The 20,145-nt window shown below is 42.6% G+C and overlaps 1 protein-coding gene across 1 annotated transcript; it reads left to right on the top strand.

Moving 5' to 3' along the window:
• Positions 1-32: 32 nt before the first annotated feature.
• On the top strand, positions 33-18,235 carry ADSL (adenylosuccinate lyase). The gene is made up of 13 exons (XM_072868729.1): positions 33-282; positions 4,937-5,140; positions 6,272-6,316; positions 7,085-7,164; positions 9,467-9,638; positions 9,944-9,990; positions 10,381-10,471; positions 11,313-11,382; positions 12,407-12,554; positions 14,617-14,707; positions 15,285-15,374; positions 17,585-17,761; positions 18,079-18,235. The coding sequence occupies exons 1-13, from the start codon at positions 127-129 to the stop codon at positions 18,163-18,165; spliced, it is 1,458 nt and encodes a 485-aa protein (XP_072724830.1). The 5' UTR covers positions 33-126; the 3' UTR covers positions 18,166-18,235.
• The last annotated feature ends 1,910 nt before the right edge of the window (positions 18,236-20,145 follow it).

The raw sequence follows: 20,145 nt of genomic DNA, 5'->3' as shown, positions 1-20,145 counted from the left end.
CGTGCCGGGGGCGGGGGCTCCTCGCGACAGCGGGGCGGGGCCGACGCCAGCCCTTATCCCCCGCTGCCGGCGGGCGCGCTGCCCCGGGCGGCCGTGATCGCTCCATCGCCTCGCGCCGCCGCTGCCATGGCGACCCCCGGTGCCGAGGAGGACGCGCTGGCGCGATACCGCTCTCCGCTGGTGTCGCGATACGCCAGCGCCGAGATGGGCTTCAACTTCAGCGAGAGGAAGAAGTTCGGCACCTGGCGCCGGCTCTGGCTCTACCTCGCCCAGGCTGAGAAGGTAACGGCGGGACGGGGCCGCTGAGGGGAGAGCGGCCCGGAGCCACCTCCGTGCTCTGGCGAGGGACGAGGGCTGGGCCCGGGGGAGAGCTGCCGCGGCGGAGCGTCTTCACGCCCCCGTCCCGCTTCCCTTCAGTGACCCCTGAGGGCTCTGGCGGGGGAGGGCCGGTTACCGGCGGGTGCGAGGGGCGGCTGTTGGAGCAGCTCGCCGCCCCTTTGCTTCGCGCGCGTCGCTCGTTGGGTGTCTGCGGCGCGGGAAGCAGCGGGAACCGCCCGTCGTGCCTTCCCGGAGCTGCCCTTGGGAAACGGGAGACCGAGCAGCGACCTGGGTCTGCCCGGGGCGAGCGGGAGAAAACTGACCAGAACAACAGGCGCCTCTTCGCCTGTTTCGGGGTAAAGGGGCGGGGTGAAGCGTAGAAGCCCAGTTTTACACAAGCCTTTGTACACAATCCTCTACGTACCTGCCATCCCTCAGCAAATCACCTGTTCTTATCTCATACCGTCCCCCTTGCACTTTTGCCCTCTGTGTGAAATTAGTTTTGTAAAAGCTTTGCTAAGCAGGGGATTTTGGGGGGGGTTTGCCTTCTGAGCAAACATTAGTGTCCTTCTCTAGTGCTTGGCTGTTTACTTTTCAGGAGGTGTGACCGACGAGACGTGCTCTCTTGTTCAATCAGATTGCTGTCAGTCTGTGCCAACTGGACCACCCCATGCATCTGCAGCCAGTTGTTTTTAGATAGCCCTTATTTCTGAGATAAGTTCACTTTTGGCCGAAGTGAGCAGCACAGTTACCCCAGAAATGCTTATGACGCTTCTGACAGGCCAAGTGCTGCAAAAAAACCCTGATAGCACAAAGGATTGGTATCAATTCAGCCATGAGGAGGCAGAGACTGAGAGTATGTCCATATGATTGCAAGCTGTGTTAGTAGAGTCTATGGAGTTAACATTTTTTAAATGTAGCTTAAGCTAAACCTTCTTTCTTTGAATTTGGTCCCAGTTAGGGGTGTGTGTACAGCCCATTGTTACTACTTAGTTGAGACACAGTCACTTTTTAAGATGGACTAGCTTGATTCCTTGTGACTGTTGGCATACCCTGATAGGAAGGCTCATATCAGGTTTTTGACAGTGAAAACACTGTAATATGTTCCAGAGGTGGGTGGGGGAAGGCCTCCACAAAAACACTGCCTTCTGACAGGATAGCTCTCAGACTCAATAGCTGCCCATTTGGTTTGTGCACAAACCTTCAGTTTCTGTTTTCAAAGTACTGGGGTTGTTAGGAAGCAATCCAAGCACTAGGTCTGGCTGTTACTATTAACATAAGGGCAGAGAAGCACCATGTTGGAGAATGAACAAGCAGTGCACAGTGTCATTAATGTGTTCCTTCTCCATTCAAGGATCATACCACTACAGCGGCCTCATCGATAGTATGCTGCACCAAACGTGACGTTTTAGAAGCTGAAGATGTAATTATACAGCTGCGATAAATAGGAGTTGTCTTCTGACATGTCTTCTGACACCTAGCATGTGCTAGGTGTTATCACAGTTGAGAAGATGCTGGAGTGAGCAGACTGTGTAGGAAGTGTCAATACCAAGAATCCACGCTAAGGAGCTTTGCATGTTCAGAGCATGATAATTTAAACACTGTCATATCAATTCTAGCAGATAATAATCACCTTTTCTACTGTTCAAGAACAAAATGCTTTACGTGACTTGCCTAATAGGAGAAAGCAAGCTGCTGAAAGAACCAGTGTGAGACTTCTAGGTTTCCACTCCCAAGCCCTGAACTTGGGGTTCTCCTGTCTGTTGACCCTTGCTTTCCCTCTCATTGCCACCATAGAGTTTTATTCCCAGAAAGCAGAGACAGATCTTGTAATTTCTTGAGCACCCTTTTTGTAGTGGGAAGAGGGAGACTACTATTTTTATCTGTCTCCTCATTCCAGAGGAGTTTGTCTTCTGATGTCAGCTCTGGACTGAAAGAGGGAAGAGTCAGCTACTTTCAGCACCTGTTATCTCTGTCAATGATCAGTTAGTTCTAGATATAAGCAGTTTCCTCAGGTTCCTTATCGAAGATACATAGTATTTCTTTTTGGGTACGTTTTATGAGAAAGTAATGAATGAGCTATGGGCAATATTTACTACAGTACTTATCCTCACTTTCAAGCCATTTATATGTTGCTTCTCTAATCATCCTTATTGAAGATACATGATATTTCTTTTGGGGTACATTAAAAAAAAAAGTAATGAATGAACTATGGGCAATACTTATTCCTGTTTTGTAGTAAATCAGAATATTAAGACGATCTAACCATAAGTTTTCTGAAAGCTGCAGGGAAGTAGTAAAAGAGGGGACATGCAGTTTAGTGATGAAGTTTTAGGTAAAGTACAGGGCTGGGTAAATGCTTTCAATAGTCACCCTACCTGTGGGAGAAATTTTTGAGTAGTCCACTTGGAATATGTGAAATAAGAACTGAAAAGTTATTTCACTGGAAACTGGATTAGACAGAAAATCTTTACAGTTTGTGTTTTGTTCTGTACAGCAGGCAATAGCAGGAGTTTGAAAGAGGAGACGCAGCAAAATGAGTGATTAGTAAGAGGGAGCTCCTTAAACTGATCTTTTCCCAGCTGACAGTAGTTAAAGTTTGGGTTAAGACCTGAAGTGTGTTAATTCATACCCATCCCAAAACTCTAGTGTATTTTTTTAACATAAATTCCTTTGTATTATGATACCTCTATTAATGCCTCATTCTTTTTTTTTTTTTTTTTTTTAATCCTGTACTCTTGACCTAAACAATGTGTTATTTGAAAGACAAGTACAAATTTCATGGAGCTCTTCATTCTAGTAGAAGTAGCTTTGACATCCTGCAGCATTAAACTGACTAATAAAGTCTTGTGCATGTAGAATCTGAATTTTTTTGTCTGTATAAGAGCCTATTATAGCTCCCGATCTTATTTTTTTGTCTAATTTAAGTTTTGGTATTTTTCTGTTGTATGTTCTTTGTTGGAGGAGCAGCCCAGTGTTCTCATTCTGCTTGCAGGAGACATTCCATATCATCTGCCCGCTGTGCTCTGCCCTTTAGGAATAGAGGTGAATGAACAGTCATAGTTGTTACAGCGGCGCATCAAAGTATTGGAACAGCCTCAGAGGAATGACACCTTAAAAGCGCAGTCTGGAGAGCATGTCACTGACCTGTAGTTTCTTTGGAGAAAACTCTGTAATCTCCCTCAGGTAGTTTTTCTACTTAATTTTCTTAGGAAGACAGGTTTGAAGGACATCCGCTTGCTTTTCTCCCAAGGTACTGTCAGTATCAGCAAAAAGTCATAGGGAAGAGGCCTCATGTGATGTTTGTGGGCGCATGAGAACAGCATTTGCCTTGGCACTGCTCTACCTTGCATGTATTCCTACGACAAGTAGTCCCTTTTCTTGGGGATTATTTCTTTCCTCTCTGTATGGCTGTCAGTGACTGCATACGGTGGTCAGCTTTTCCCAACAGATCATGGATGCGTGAACAAGGCATGAGATTTTAATCTTGGCACAAGACTGTATTGCCTGCTGAGTTGCCTGTGTGCTGTCAGGCAGTTACAGTCTGCATCGGTACACCTCAAAGGCAGCAGTCTGGGGCCAGGTGCTTTTCCTCATTCATATGGGCACTCATGGTTGTGTATACACTTGCAGCATCATATTTTAAGTTGTGTGGGTACTAACTATCTGATTAGGACCTTAAAGACACATCTGCTTCACTTGCTGTCTTCTCTAGTTCCAGATTCCACATCTGCAAAACATTTTTTTAGTCAGTTTGATTCTGAACAGAACCAGCTTTTGAAATACTTTGTGTCACTGGAGCTTCCTGGCTGGTGACTTGTAGTTCCTAATGTGCAAGACAATAACTTTTTCATTTGGAAAAGGCAGTAATGCCAAGTTCATTGTGAGACTTTTAAACTCCCAGTGTCAGGAAAAGCCATTTTTCTCAGCTTAGTTAACTTGTGCAAGTACAGAGCTGTGCAAGAATTATACCAGTGTATAATTCTGTGGTTTGATAACTTACCCTGTTTTTAAGTCAGCTTCCTGAAAAAGTTTAGCAAATATTTTTTAACATGAACTAGGAGCATTTATCTCCTGCTTCCAGCTTAAGTAACTGATTTCCCAAGCTTCCCGATTCAGACTGAGATGAAGTATTTTAGGACTTTTGGAAAGGTACAAACATATGTATCTTTCCATATGTTCTAAGCCCACTGTTTACAGTTGTGTAGGTCTAGTTGTGGTCCAAAGAGTTCTTCCTGACACAAGCTATCTTGTCACATGGTAGCTGGATCGTACCCACCCAAAGGGTAAATTTCATTAAAAGAAGTTAAAACTATACTATTTTTATATCACTTTTCTCCACATCTCTAATTTTTGTAGTTGTTACAGGGATGTTACATGATTGAGTGAAGTATTGAAGCCCAAGAGGAAAATCTAAGCATGAACACTGTCCTATCCTATTGGAAAAGGTTGGACAACCCTAGAACGAAAGCATCTGCTGTTACAGCTCTTGATTATGCCAAATTGCCGTGCTTCCGTGACATGTCATATGGGAGCAAATTGTCTAAACAGCTTCAGTCTCAATTTGGGTTGTCTCTCTTAAGACAAAAAAAACCAGAGAGTTCTTTTCCTCTTGCAGTCACTTGGGCTTCCTATCACAGATGAGCAGATACAGGAGATGGAAGCAAATCTGGACAACATTGACTTCAAAATGGCAGCGGAGGAAGAGAAGAAGCTGCGTCACGATGTCATGGCCCATGTTCACACCTTTGCCCACTGCTGTCCAAAAGCTGCAGCCATCATTCACCTTGGAGCAACTTCCTGTTACGTAGGGGATAATACGGTAATGTAATATTTTCAGTTTCCTGCCTGCAGAGCTGGGTGAAACAAAGCTACGGTTGCTTACTTGATAGCTCTTTATAAATTTTTCTTTATCAAATAATACTAAATAGATTTTTCAGACATTTTTATTAGTTTTACTGTTGAAATTAATTCCCCTTTATCCTAGCTACCCTAGAAAGGCAAGTTCGTCTTGCCTTCGTTCTTTTGATATGAAGCAAGATCTGTCCTGTTCCTTAAGCTCTGCTTGCCTGTTAAATATTCAAGGAGATATGGGATTGTGAGTTGCAAACGTGTGCAGAAATGTGTGAACTGTCAGTTATGCCAATGGGTTCACTGACTTACAAAACAAGGCCACTTCTGATACACACAGCCCATGAGCTTTCAACTGCTGCTTGGAACCCCTGTATTAATTCAGGGTAAATAAAGCTTTTCAGTGGCCAAGAGAATGGATAAGTATGTTGAGTGAAAAAGGAAGTACCACCATTCTACAGAACTGTAAAATGTTTGTGAAAAACCTGTCTAAAACTGAGTGCATACTAAAGCCTAATTTCTCAGTATATATTGCTGTTCCCCTGTGTCCAAGTCATTGCAACTTCACATCCGCTTTTGTCATACAAGAAGCTGCTGCGTGATTATTTTTACCCTACTCCTTTGCAAGCCTGTTCGGCTTTTAGGTAGTACCACCTTCCCTTGTGACACTTGGCACCTCGCTGTACCTCAGTCTCAGAAGAAGTAAAGACAACTGCTGCCTGATCAGTCCACTTACTTTCCTGCTGTCTTTAGCCTACGGTGCCTGCATTTTCCACTTGAGATGAATGATTTAGTCTGTCATTCCATGGGCATCAGGAGCATCTCAAAATAATCATTCATACCCAGTCAGTGGAAATGGGTCTCCTACTGCCCAGTATGACTTTCTGTGGATAGTATAGAAGGAGCAATGATGGATCCAGCATTTTTGTCATAAGCAAGTTCACTGCAAGTTCTGATACAAGAAGGAAAGCAGAGCTTTCATTTTAAGGAGAGACTTTTGAGCAGACAAAGCATATTTTAATTATCTGTGTCCTCTCTGAGAGAAGCCATTATGTCTGGTCCTTCAGACATGGCCCAAACTTCCTTTCTTTGCTTCTTTCAGGATCTGATTGTCCTCCGTGATGGGTTTAACCTGCTGCTACCCAAGGTGAGAAGGCGGTTGTGCACAGTGTCTCAGAAGTGGGCAGCGCTGATGTCCTATGAATAGCCTGTATTTAACTTGGATTCTCCTAAGCCTTGCTGGGGAGCTAGGAGGAGTTGTCTGTTTGAGTTATTATAAAGAAAGTGAACGGTTAGCTTTCCTCTCTCAAGTCTTTCCCCAAAGCTGCTTTGCTCACCATGGGAATTATAAGCAACTCATTGTTTATCTGTGCCACAGGTACTAGTTTCAGAAAACAACTGTATTGCTTTCAGGGTCAGCTTAGGCATCCTCTTAACTATATTCCTAGGAGCGTGTCAGCATTCAAGAAGCTATATAATACAATTTTCTGAGGTCAAATATAGTGGGAGCATAGTGCATTGTTGTCTATCTGACCTAAGTGTCTTGGCACCCAATTTGCCCTGGTCTGTACATGTGTCAATTATACCCCAAGCAGCTTTATTTCTGACCAATTCCAGGAATAAAGAAAATACCCAGGGATAAACCAGCTGCAGGATTGGGTTGGGCACAAGGACTAGACTAGTTTGAGCTGAAGTCCAACCACTTGTATCATCTCTTGCTTGAGTTTTGTAGCAAGCTAAAATAATGTGCATGCCCTGAAAAAAAGAAACACACCCTATTCTACAGTTAGAGGGGATCTTCAAGGATTGCACAGTTGTTTCCCTCTCCTTTTTCTCACAATGTTGTTGTGCTTAAGCATGCCACCTTCTGCTGTGGGGTTTTTTTCCTCTTTTCTATCCTTCTTCCATCAACCAGCTCGCAAGGGTGATCAGCCGGCTGGCCGACTTTGCTGAGAAGTATGCTGACCTGCCTACTTTGGGCTTCACTCACTACCAGTAAGTAGCCATCAGCCTTTGCTTTCATTTTGTCGACTGTGCTTTGGTTAAATTGACCTGCTACTGCTTTCTTTCATCCTTCTTTTTCCCATCTCTGACCAGCGGCACTTGGTACTGCTGGATGTCATTAAGACATTGTTGGTGGTTCAGGAGGACATGCCTAACTCCAAACTTGTCTCAGGAAATCGAACTGTTGCTTTGACTAGCTGTCAGCAGTTGTTTTAGCACAGCTTCATAAGGAACAACTTCCTGGCGAACATAGATGTGTAAATTCTGCGCTGTTTCAAAAAGCATGACTGGGAATCGCAGTAAGCCTGTCTTCAAGTCATATTTTCTTTGTCTTTGTTTTTCTGTCAGCTAAGTTAGTTTCAGCTGCAGCTTAAAGGTTTGTTACTGGCTGTTTGTTACTACAGCTACTCTCTATCACTATTGTTGAAGCTTTCTTCTGAAGTGATGATTCAGGATCCATCAGTTTTCGTACATCCCTATATGGATCCTGGGGAAGAATCAGGAAGAATTTCTTCTGTTTAACAGGACGATATCATTCTCTGTCTCTTAGGAAACTTCTACTTTTTGTGCAGCACTTCTGACATTGAACTGAATAGCGTAGCATAGCATAGAATATTTTTAGGCAGACTACTGAGTCAAAGGATGAGATCTGGATAGGTCTGTTGTTGGGGCAGATTATTCTGCTGCTTCATGAAGACAGTTTGCTTTCAGAGGTGTTAAACTGTACACCTTGAAGTAAGCCTGGATCTTCTACCCCAGTGATACGGAACACCAGAGGCAGGGAAATTAAGCACAGGTCATGTCAGACTCAGTGTCTGGCACTTTAAAATTTCTCCCAAAGAAGAGTGGAAGCATCAGGTCAGGTCTCTGTCTTGCTGTATATGCCATGTCGGTTCAATCAGCCCTAGTCCTAGGTCCTTCTTCGTCTGCAGCTTTTCAGAGGAGTATTCTCTGGGCTCAGTTTTGTCTTGGCTTTTGGAAAGAGTACAAAGGAGTATTCAAGAAGTATATGTAAGGTGAAGTTGTAAAAACGAAGGTGAAGAAGGCATTGATACCTTGGTCTTTTCTGTGTCCTTTGTCAGCAGGCCCTCTGCCCCACTTACGAACAGGTCCATGTTTTGCCTAGCCTTCCTTTTGCTGCTTACGTACTTGCAGAGGCTTTTCTTGTCGCCTTTCACATCCCACAGATTAAACTGCAGGTTTAATGGGCTTTGGCTTTCCTAACCCCATCCCTGCAGTGTTGGACAGTTTCTTTGTATTCCTCCTGGATCACCTGACCCTGCTTCCACATCTTGTATGCTTCCTTTTTATGTCTGAGCTTAATCAGGAGCACCTTGTTCATATACGTATGCTTTTTTGAAATAGTATAGAGGTTGTCTTTGGAGTTCATGTGGATAATTTGAAATATTTCAACTTCTAGGCTCTGCTAATACCCCCATTTTCTCCTGAAAGCATTTGCAGGGGGACAGTGTGGTTCAAGCTTACAGATATTTATTTCAAGGTGGAATTCTTACAAAAAATCTTGGCTGACAGTACTGTTAATTATTGCACGTTTGCCCAGAGGCCGAGGAATGCATTTTTATGAATAAAAAGGAACAGTCCCTTAGAGAAATCATTTAAAATCACAACGTATCCGCAGATGTTTCCGCACTGAGAAATGCACACCAGTGCTATAAGTTAGCCAGGATGCCCCCTGTGCCCCGGGCGAGCGGAATTAGGGTGGGGGATAGACGCACCCCCGGTTTCTCCCAGCCCCCTGCCTTCTCTCCCCCTGCGGGCAGAGCCCCGGGCGCGGCGCGGCCCGCCGGCCGGCAGGGGGCGCCCTCCGCCAGCGGAGGCGGGGGAGCGGGCCCGGGAGGTCGCGTTGGTCGCGCCGGCTGAGGCTTCTCCCTTGACGGGGCTCTGGAAAAACGCCGTGAAACCCGTTCTAGATATTCTGACTAGTGGGCCTGCGGTCACTTTTATTTAAAAAACTCAAAAGCTGTAGTAGGGAAACACCTTCAGATACCCATTCGCACTTATTTCTTAATCCCCTTACGCATGCAGAAACTACAATTAGTGTTTTCTCTTGATGTAATTACATCTAATTCCTGAAAATAATTATCATCTCCTCAGTACCGTTTACTGGCGATATATATGTGCTGTTACATCTTCCTACGTAAGCCACATCTTTTTAATTTCTGCTCAGAGGAGTTAGAGAGACCAACCTGCAAGGAGGTCTTAACAGTAGACTCCTCCTGGAGTTATTGTGCAAATTGTGAATGAGTCGCATTCTGTTCTCGGTTGTTTTCAGACCTGCACAGCTCACCACTGTGGGGAAACGCTGCTGCTTGTGGATTCAGGACTTGTGCATGGACCTGCAGAACCTGGAGCGGGCTCGGGATGACCTGCGCTTTCGGGGTGTAAAAGGCACCACTGGCACTCAAGCCAGCTTCTTGCAGCTCTTTGAGGGAGACCATAGTAAAGTAAGTCAGGCAGCTCAGGGCGTAGACTTGCAGTCTTTGCAGTTCTCCCCTCTGGAATGCTGTTCTGTTTGGGGGAACATGGAGATTCTGGCAACAAATTCACAAGGGCACTGCAATCCCTCTGGGGCCCACTGACAAAGCCCTGTGTGAAAGAGAGCAGAATTTGGGGAGGGGATGCTTCCCAGCAAGTATAACATTTGTTGACAGTAAACTGAGAAAAGCAAAGAATCCTTTTTGCTGTTGCTGACCTTCCTGAGTTGTTGCATTCTGAGCTCTGTTTGTTTTGTTTTTTTCTTCACCCTGAGGTTGAAGAGCTGGACAGATTAGTGACTGCAAAGGCAGGATTTAAGCGGTATGTAACAAGCATCCTTAGTCACCTAAATTTGGTGTTAACAAAGTGTGACTCCTGCTGTCCGTGTTGGCCCAGATTCCCATAGCTGCCAAACTGACATCTGTGCTGCTGTTGACTTATCTCCCTTTGCCATCTTCTATTCCCAGTTGCAGCTTCCCGCAGGAAACTTCACCTCCTAAATAGGCTGCTTCTACTTGTCTCCCTGTCAAAGCATGGCTGTCCATTTTCCCTCTGCTTTTCTCTGCCCAAAATTGACAGCCTGAATCCAAAGTTGTTCTCGTCAGGGCAGAATGACAACCCTCCACTTTAAGAGCCATGTCACTCCTTGCTCAAAGTCTTGCAGTACAGTTGTATCTGTGTGGAGCACTCAACTTCTGTGCTTATTTTTAGGGCTTATATGGTCACAGGACAGACCTATAGTCGCAAGGTGGATATTGAAGTCCTGTCTGTGCTGGCCAGTCTTGGGGCATCTATACACAAGGTGAGTGCCCTATTTGTATACATTGGGGGAAGAAGGGGAAACGTATTAGATCTTGAAGAGAATGTGCTCATGGTGCAGAACACTGTTCTCAAGAAACATTAATTGGTGTTCCTTGTTCAACTGTTCTCTTTGTGATCATGTAAATTCACCACTGGGTACATGCCTAGTAATCAAACCTCAAAGATCTTAAGACCAGTGGCAAATAAAGCAAGTTTACTGAGCAGATTCTAAGATGGGTTAACAAATCCCACACCAGATATTAGTCTAATGTATGCTAAATTGATCCAATTAGAGTAAATGTCTTTCCTAGTGGTATATGAGTTTTTAAATTTCACTGTTTGCTCCTAGTTAATTGCTTCTCTGATACTGGTGTTATTATCTCTGTCCTTGTGGATTCTTTTCATTGATTTATTTCTGTTCCCTCCCTCCTCCTCCTCCTGGGCTAAAGTGATCTGTGGTATTTTCTTTTGGTTTGGTTTTGTAGGCTGGCTGGTTCAGTGAGCATACATTATCTGTGTTTGCAAATCACTGTGTAATTTTTTAATGCATTTTCACTGTTCCCTCCTGGTATCTCTTCCATTCCCTGCAAACATTTGCCATTCTTGGAGTCCTGTTCTATTCTAATACAGTGCACACCTATTTTTTCCTTATGCTTTCTTGACTTGGATTTTTAGGCTGGGAAGTAGAATTGCTGTGTCAATTTTTTTGTCAAATTTTTCACTGTGTTCCCAATTTACTTCTCAGGCACAGATGCAAAGACTTCTACAAGAACACTAACAGGAGTATATATTGGTGTGTGTTAGTTTGGTTCTGTTTGTTAACTTCTTGGGCTTTTTTCTAGATTTGTACTGACATTCGTCTTTTGGCCAACCTGAAGGAGATAGAGGAGCCTTTTGAGAAAGACCAGATTGGTAAGGGATGGGAGACATTTCTTCGACTGGTGTGTGTATCTTTTCATTTATGTTGGTGCAGCCTTTAAAGCAAATTTAGAAATGTCACTGACAGAAGTTGCTTTAGATTAACTGAGGTTTGACATTGTTAGTATTTTGGGTCCTTTTTAAAGAAAAAAAAAATCACTATACCCAAAGGTTTCTGGATATTAAGTAATTAAAATCAGATTTGTATTTCTGCACGTCCTGGGTTTGAGGGGAGAGCAGAAGCAGTCACGTATTCCCCACAGAGGAAGACTTGGGTATGAGGAGTACTTAGTGTTTTCCATTCCTCATGAAGCTAACTGGAGCTGTAGGTTTTCGGCTTGACTCAGCATTTTGGTCTTTATAAACAGACAAATTTGGAACAATGAAACTAGGTTGGACCCTTGGCAGGAGAATACCAATTATGTGATTCTGACATTGGTAGAAGGGGAGAAGGAAACAGAGTTTTGGCTCTTGGCTGGAAGAAAGTTCAGACAGGCACCCTAAATAGTTGCATAGGATTGAACTGGCAAATTAAGCCTTAGTTGTATTTGTTACTTGAATCATTCTACATTCTATGGTTGGTTTTGATATCCATTCACCAGAGCAACGGGCAGCAGTATAAGTATCTGACTTTGAAGGACAATGTTATTGAGCAGATGGGGTCTTGAACACTGCTAAAGTTGCCATGGGTAGCCTAGAGAGATGGTGCTAAATACTGCATTAAAAATTAAGTCCATTTGTTCTTTTTATGTGGTAGTACTTCTTCTGTTTTGCAGAATTGCAAAATATCTTCTCACTTTTTTTGTCTCCACAGTTGGATGTTTCTAATCTGAAGGGGAAGTGTGGTGGTGTCGTTTTCTTTATTCCATTTTGTCCTTAGAAAATCATCATGTTTTGAGGCTTTAGTCAAAAACATGATTCCTGACACATTTTTCTTATCTGGAGGAGGACCTTCATCTCTTCTTCCTGAATGCACTACTTCTATGTCTGGTTTCCATCACTCTTTCTCTTTTCACAGGTTCAAGTGCTATGCCTTACAAGAGGAATCCAATGCGTTCAGAACGCTGCTGCAGCCTGGCTCGACACCTGATGACTCTGATGCTGGATCCCCTCCAAACAGCCTCTGTGCAGTGGTTTGAACGAACGTTGGATGACAGTGCCAACAGGTTTGTTTAGATCATGCAATGCTGCAATTTCAGAAGGTCTTGTGCAGGAAGGTCTTCTGATGTATTTAGAAAATACTATTTTTAAACTAAAACCACAAGTTACCACCTTGATGAAAAGCAGCCTCAACAGAATCTAGAGACTACAAACTGGTTTCCTCTCTAAGATCACATGAAAACTTAAGTTTTTTTAACGTCAAGATCTTCTACAAAGTAAACCAGCAGAGAGAGGGAGGGATGCAGAAGCCATGGTAATAAATTGCTCTCATAGTCTTCCTGTTTCAACAGCATACTATAGCAGTTCTTACATTTCTCAAAATTTCCTCCCTGTTTCGAATGTGTTTTTTGACCCTGCTCCTCTTCACTTCTTAAGAAATAATTCAACATTTTATCTGTAATCCCTTAACCCTCCAAATAATCTAAAGAAACTTATTTTCATCTCTTGTAAAGTGTTGTTCTTTACAAGAAGTAGTTCAGATCCTAAAGAAAGAGCACAAACATTGGTTTTTTTAAGTAATGTTTCATGAAAACCTATGCAGGTCTTTTAGATACTGCTCAGCAAACTTTGCTTTGTTTTCTGATTCTTCATTATGACTATTTTGAGAGGACCAAAAGTTATCTATAATTATTTTCGAGTAAATTATAGCAATTAAATTCAATGCTTCCATCTTCCAGTTAATGCTAAATTTGCATAAAGCTCATATTTACCTTTGAAACGTTTTAAGTTTCAAAGTAGTCTTCTGTTGCTGAATTTGATCTCCTAGAATCTTAGACTTTTTAGATCTTTAGGTTTCTAAGATATGGGGCTTGTGGAACAATCAACAGCAGTTTTGGCTATAGACTAGTGTTCACATTGTTGATGAGAATGTTATTTTAAAAACATCTCCACAAACATGTCTGCATAAAATTTCATGAAACTATAGAATATCTTTTCCCAAAAGGACTTTACTCCACAGCTGCTAGTCTTGTTAAGAAAAGAGCTGCCTAGGCAGCAGAAAACAATGTAAATTTAAGAAATTGGATACTGTTTGATATGGTGTGTTTATTTCCCAATAGCTACCAAGTGTTGAGAGATGTACTGGAATGTTTCAAATTTTATTTTCACCTCATCTGACAGAAAAGGTCATTTGTCCACTTCGTAATCCAATTAAAAAATTATGTGCCTTGGATTTTTCTTGTTAAAGCTATAGTGTCTTGAAAGGAGAGCAAGCCAGAGAAAATGCAATCAACCTACAAAACAGCAAAGTCCTTTTGAAGAGAGCGTGATAGAATTGGGGGCCTTAAATGTAGCACAAGGTTCAAGTACTAGTATATTTTAAGAGATCACAGTTTAGAATGGGCCAGGCACTGCTGTCACAGATGGATGATACTGCAATTGCTGCACTGTGACACAGAGCCTTTTGCCTGATACAAGTCAGTCCCCACTACTCCTCTCCTGTCCCTCCTTTCCTTTTTGTCATTCTTTTTTGCAGGAGCCTCCTTTGTGACCAGGAGCTGGTCTCTTGGAGGAAGCCCCCACCAAATGCCTGGATCACTTTGAAAGTTCCCCACTAATCACAGCCAGGCACAGTTTGACAGCGCAGCATGTCTGATCTGAGACTATCTTCCCCTGTGTTCTGTGTTGCCCTGTCTACTGATCCTACTCTCCAGAAGTAGGATCAGTAGACAGGGCAACACAGAACACAGGGGAAGATAGTCTCATGTGTTTGCTAGCTCTGTAAGTTGCTGCCCTCTTTCCTAGCTGTGTAATCATTTAATTATCTTGGAGCTTTCTGTGTATGCCTTTACCCTTTCTCTTCCTCTTTCTCCCTTCTCTACTGACCAAAAAAAAAACCCCGAAACCCTCCCATCTACCCAGCTTGAGAGCTACTGCTACATGTTCTTTAGCTTTCCTGGTTGTGACTTTTAAGCAACAAGAAGCACCTATAAGGAGAACAGTTCCAGCTTTAGGGCCACAGTAATTGTATTTACAGAATTATTTACAGAAACTAAAGAGCTGGATCTGAGGTAGACTGGAACATGGCCTTTATTGCTAACTGAGGCCCTGGGTATGTGTGTTTCATAGGCGCGTGTGTCTGGCTGAGGCTTTCCTCACAGCTGACATCATTCTGAGTACACTGCAGAATATCTCCGAGGGACTTGTGGTATATCCAAAGGTAAAGCAGGAGATAATGTGTACAGTGTTGCATCCTTGATAATGCTGCAGCTATGCCAAAGTGTATAAAAATCCTCCCACTCAAAGGATTACATTTTTATCTGTTAGTTCAAATGGTTTCTGAATTTTGCTCTCCATTCTCACTATATTTTCACTGTTTGCAGGACAGACATGAAAGGGTACTTGTTGAAGCCAAAAGGTACTAAATTAAAAATTTCTCAAAAAGGATATTTTTCCCTGAACTACATGATGGATCTGTAGAACTTGCCACCAAAAGATACTGTCAAGGCACATCTCATACAGCCCTGTAACTTACCTACAGGTTAAAAAAAAAATTAATTGTACATCTTTTCCACAGTAATGTCCCTTACAAGGTATAGATTCTAAGTATTATCAGCTTCAATATCTGGATTTCCATAGCTAAGTTTTTTATGCTATTTCCATAGCATAAATTATCTTTGCATCATTGTCCAGTCCTGGAGATTCAAAGGGAGAGGAAAACTTCACTGGGAGTCCCAGTTGTCTACAGAATTGCTATAATGCTGTTTCTTTTTTCTGTTTGTTTTGTTTTGTTTAAGGTGATTGAGAGGAGGATCCGGCAGGAGCTGCCATTCATGGCCACAGAGAATATAATCATGGCGATGGTGAAAGCAGGGGGCAATCGTCAGGTACAAATGCAGTCAAAAATACCTTTGTTCGCTGCCTGGCATTTCACTCCTGAGAAAAGTAACTGGGCTCCTGTCCTGACCATCTCACCTTTCTTTGTTCTCCACCTACTCCCACAGGGTTATTAATATTACACTGGTGCTGCAAAGCCAGACTCTGCTGTCTGAGCAGAGAGCAGTTGTGGAGATCCATATTTACTGTTAGGAACACTATGTGTTTGAGCTAATCTGGCTGTCTGTGCTGGAGAAGAGGGAGACCTATTTTTATATTAGATACTAGTAGGCGTTTTCCTTTTGTAAATGTTTGAAGGAACTTGGAACACAGGCCAGGCTTCTTTAAATGGAACATGTTGGCAGTTGGCTACCATATAAATTAAAAGAATGAATCAGTGCTGTTAACGAAAAAGCAAGTAAGACCATTCTGAACCATTCATTCATGTATCACTCTTCCCTAATTCTGTATAGTGCTTTCTATTATTAACTTCGTTTATGGTCTTCCATTCAGTTTTCTGTGTTCAAGCAAATTGAAATTAAATGTTTTCCTTAGTAAATAAATCCAGACACAATATTATATTTCTTTATAATTTAATTTCTCAATTCAGTTTAAAACTGATAATCAAATTTATATCTTAATAAAACAACTTATTTACACTTACCTTCAGATAGTAATTTTTCCTTCTATGATTATTTCCACATCGGGGGCAGAAGTTAAACTTGCAAGATAGTAATAGTGAAAGGGTTTGCTAGAAGCTTTGAGTAGGATGTGTGGTTCTAGTTCTCTGAAACACTTCTGGCAACTCACCCATGATGTTAGTCAGGAAAAATCCTTTTTCCTTTTTTTTTTCCCCCCTGTGTGTGTCTGATGTTTGTCACTGGGTCAGTCAGCAAGCTTCCTAACTAAACTTATTAAGGCTCACATCATGTGGATAAGTTTCATTATCTTTTTAGCTGGTTGTCTTCTATAGTATCCCATACTTACCTAAACAATCCTCTCTGTTGTGATTAGATTGAAGACTGAATTTCATTTGTGTTTGTTATTGGCCTACCTTCTTTCTGGTGCTGTTTAATTACAAATCTGTAGAGTTTAGTACACTTATAAAATCTGTTCTTATTCACATTAGTATGTTCTGTTTTCATGTGCTGGGAACTCCGGAACAGCACATTTTCTATGCTTTCCCACCTGATAGCATACAAACTCACTTCCTTTCCCCACCACTGAACAGCTCCCTCCCCTAAACATCCAGAAGACAGATCTGTTCACCTGAGACAGGTCAGTGCTGGAGAAGATGGCCTTTGGATGGGGGAAACAAGGAACAGGAGATCCTTTTCCTCCTAATTGAAGATAGATCAAGGATAATACATGTGAGGAGAAGGTTCTTACATGGCTGCAAATGCAACCACATGACTTTAGGGCCAGCATGGCAGCACCTGATTTTGCAGGTGGTCCCTGACTACAGTTGGGTTCCCTTGTTTTTACAGATTGATTCCACAGGAAATCAAGGGATTAGGAAGTGTTTCAGAAAAATTGTTATAAGGGTTTTGCCGGTCATAGTGTCATGTGAGGGTTGTTTGGGAGAGAATGTCTTAAGGCCCTCAGGTTTGTAAGATTTTTTTTTTTTTCCCCCTTCAGTCTGTCCTTATGTAAGCCATGGTTTACATAGTCTCGCTGCTCATTAAGTTAGACAGGTTCTTTTCCCTTTTCCAAACCTATAGAGGTTTTACATTGTTATGCTCCCAAGATGGGAGCATAATGGGATACAGGGGATGACTAGTGGTGAAAAAGGAATTCCTTTATTACTGTTCATAGAATATTTTGGGAACAGCTACTATAGTCTATCTTTGGAAAAATCATGCAAGTAGGGAATAGAACAACTGAAAAAAAATCCTGTAGTGACTCCTAAGAGTATTTGGGGAGTTTGAGGAAGTAAAGGATTCCAGTGTCGTAAGTTTGTGGTGTAATTGAACAGGGAACGTATGTGTCAGTCAGACTGTTTTAGCCTCAAAGGGTAGATGTGGAAGGATGAAGAAAATCTTGTTTTAATATAGTAGTATATGAGACACCGCAGTCCAAGCTGTGTCTCATTTGTAAGCTGTCCAGTGCAGTATGCTTTGATGTTTCTCCCTCCTGCACAAATTAGCAGGATGAACATGTGCTGTCAGTAGCAATGGAATGACTTCTTTCTTTTCCCCTCCTCTTCCCCCTGCTCCTACAGGATTGCCACGAGAAGATTCGTGTTCTCTCCCAGCAAGCAGCTGCTGTTGTGAAACAGGAAGGGGGTGATAATGACTTCATTGCCCGTGTCTGTGCTGATCCTTACTTCAGCCCTATCCATAAACAACTTGAAAGCCTGTTGGATCCCTCCTCTTTTACTGGACGTGCTCCTCAGCAGGTAAAGTAGTGGAAAGAGGCTATGGGTGTTACAGGTTGTAATGCAATGTGTTGTTTAATCTTGCATCCTCTTGTGTGCCAGAGAGGGTACATAATATCTACCTCTGCCTGTACTACTAAGGCAGACACATTTCTCTCTTTTGTTTTCCTTGGCTTCCTTGTCTTTCCTTGTGGGCTTCACATTTTTGACCGTGGATGTATCAGACTGCTAGGCATCTCTGTGAAACAGAGACCCCAGTAAGACAAGCAGGTCTGAATGGGGAGGAGAAGGGAACCTTTTCTTTTGCTAATTTTCTCTTTCCTGTCTTTCTTGAACAGGTGGCAAAGTTCCTGAAGGAGGAGGTTCGACCAGCGCTGATTCCATACCAAAGCAAAATGGGTGGGAAAATTGAGCTGGCACTTTAGGTATATTCTGCAAAAGTGTGTGGGTACAGGAAGATAATAAAAGCCTTATTGAACCAAGTCTGTTTACTGTGTCACGTTATTTTGGTTCTCTACAGTACGTTTAACCCCCAGAGCTTACAGCCACCTGATTCCAGATGGGCTTTTCATTCTTTGCTGTTTAATGAAGCTTCCATCTATTATGTGCTGAGTTACTGAGAAACGCTTGATTGTGACAAGGTAACTTTATCACAGTAACTTTCACTGGCCCCTTATAGAGCACTGCCAGCTGTTTAAAGAGCAATGCCAGGTGCTGCCTGACATTCATGTATGACTTGTTGAAGAGCAGGGGTAAGGGGAATTGAGCCCACTTCCATTTCCATCTTATTCATCTGCTCTTAAACTTTCTCCACAGGTGTGTCAAAAGATGAGAAAAGGTTGTCCTGGCTTTCAGAGTACTGTGATTTGGGGAGCGAATAGGCCAAAACATTAGGAATAATGAAAGGGAGAGGCCATGGAACTTCTTGGCTCATCAAACTGGTGGTCCTTCAGTGCTCCCTTGCTGGTTTAATACTGTACCTGTGGCTCTGTAGCTTCTGAAAATCATATTTACAGGTGTGGGTTAGGAACCAGCCATTGTGATTTACTTTTGCAGGTCCTTTGCTGTAGGTGTTTGATACTGAATGGCAGGTGGACTCTAGCATGTGAAAGTCATTCTGTACTGCAAGTAAGTTTTGTCTGATAAGGAAAGAAAAAAGATGTTGGAATTCATTGGATGCCAGAGAAATTCAAGAGCTTTGGTCTTATTTCTGACCCTGAATTTTCTGTTTGTAATGTCTGTGCTTTACTGGACATCCAGTACTGGACCAAACTCTTCTCCCTTTGACTTAAACTGGAATGATTCCCTTACTCCTTATTTCAGTGTTGTTACATTACAGCGCATTTCTTTTGCCTGAGTGCAATAAAAACCTCCCTCTTACCTCTGTTATTTATTCAGACTCTCAGAGATTACATGATCAGAATTACTGGATTCTTTTTTCAAGTGTGATTGCTGGAGAGAATTAAGAAAAGCAGAACTAATTGAAAGAAGCTACCTGCTCTCCTTGAGGCCATCATTGTTTAAAGAGGATTTCAAAATACAGTATGTTTTAATAAGGCTTGTCTATATTAAGTAGTCAGAGAAGTGGGAAGCTTCAGGCCATGATCTCCCCTCATCTAGATTGCTCTGGCTTTACCTTGCCTCTAGAGTATGGCATTCAAAATGTCTCAAACATTTATGAGTTTTATGGTGTTTAAAATATTGTGCCTGCTCGTGCTATTAACATTTAATTAGCCAGCTGTCTGAAAAGGATAACTAATTGAACACTGGTAATTTGCAAACTATTACTCAAATGGATAGCCAAGAAAGAAAACCGATAGATATGGAAGTCCTCCTTTTTTGGTCCTCTTTCCTCCTTCTTTGTGGGGTTAAAAAAAACCAAACAAATAACCTTGTGCAGAGAAAACAAACAGCTAACGTATCTTTTCTCACCATCTGGAAATGAATCTTTGTGCTAGGCAGAGGCTGACAGCTGTGAGGCATTGGACTTGTTTTCCTGGAAAGTTTAAAAAGAATAACAATGACACAGGGAAAATGTCACCCTCCTGGAAAACTGTGGCATGATACGCAAATCCTTTTAGAGATTTCTACCCCTCTTTAGAAGAGCTTGGTTTGGGACCTCGCTTTCTTTTTTCCAGTGGAGTTGGCGCAGGCAGCAGCCAGTGATGTAGTTCCCCCTCTCCGGGGTTGTTGGAGTAGGTCGCTGAGAAGTGCTTCAAGAAGCAGCTCTTCACGAAGTGACGAGGCCAGATCACTCTTCCAGTTCATCAAGCACTTCCATACGTATCCCTGTAGCCCATGTCCGCAATAGATGCGACCGGTAAAGCGGCAGTGGGTCTGTGCCCTGCTTGGAGGAGAAATTAATCTAGACCTGAATGATGGAAAAGAACCGAGTAGCTTCTCCT

The sequence above is a fragment of the Ciconia boyciana genome, chromosome 1 (genome assembly GCF_034638445.1).
Source record: "Ciconia boyciana chromosome 1, ASM3463844v1, whole genome shotgun sequence".
NCBI classification, from domain to species: domain Eukaryota; kingdom Metazoa; phylum Chordata; class Aves; order Ciconiiformes; family Ciconiidae; genus Ciconia; species Ciconia boyciana.
Note: the sequence above shows the minus strand (reverse complement) of the source record. Positions and strands in the feature narration are given on the sequence as shown.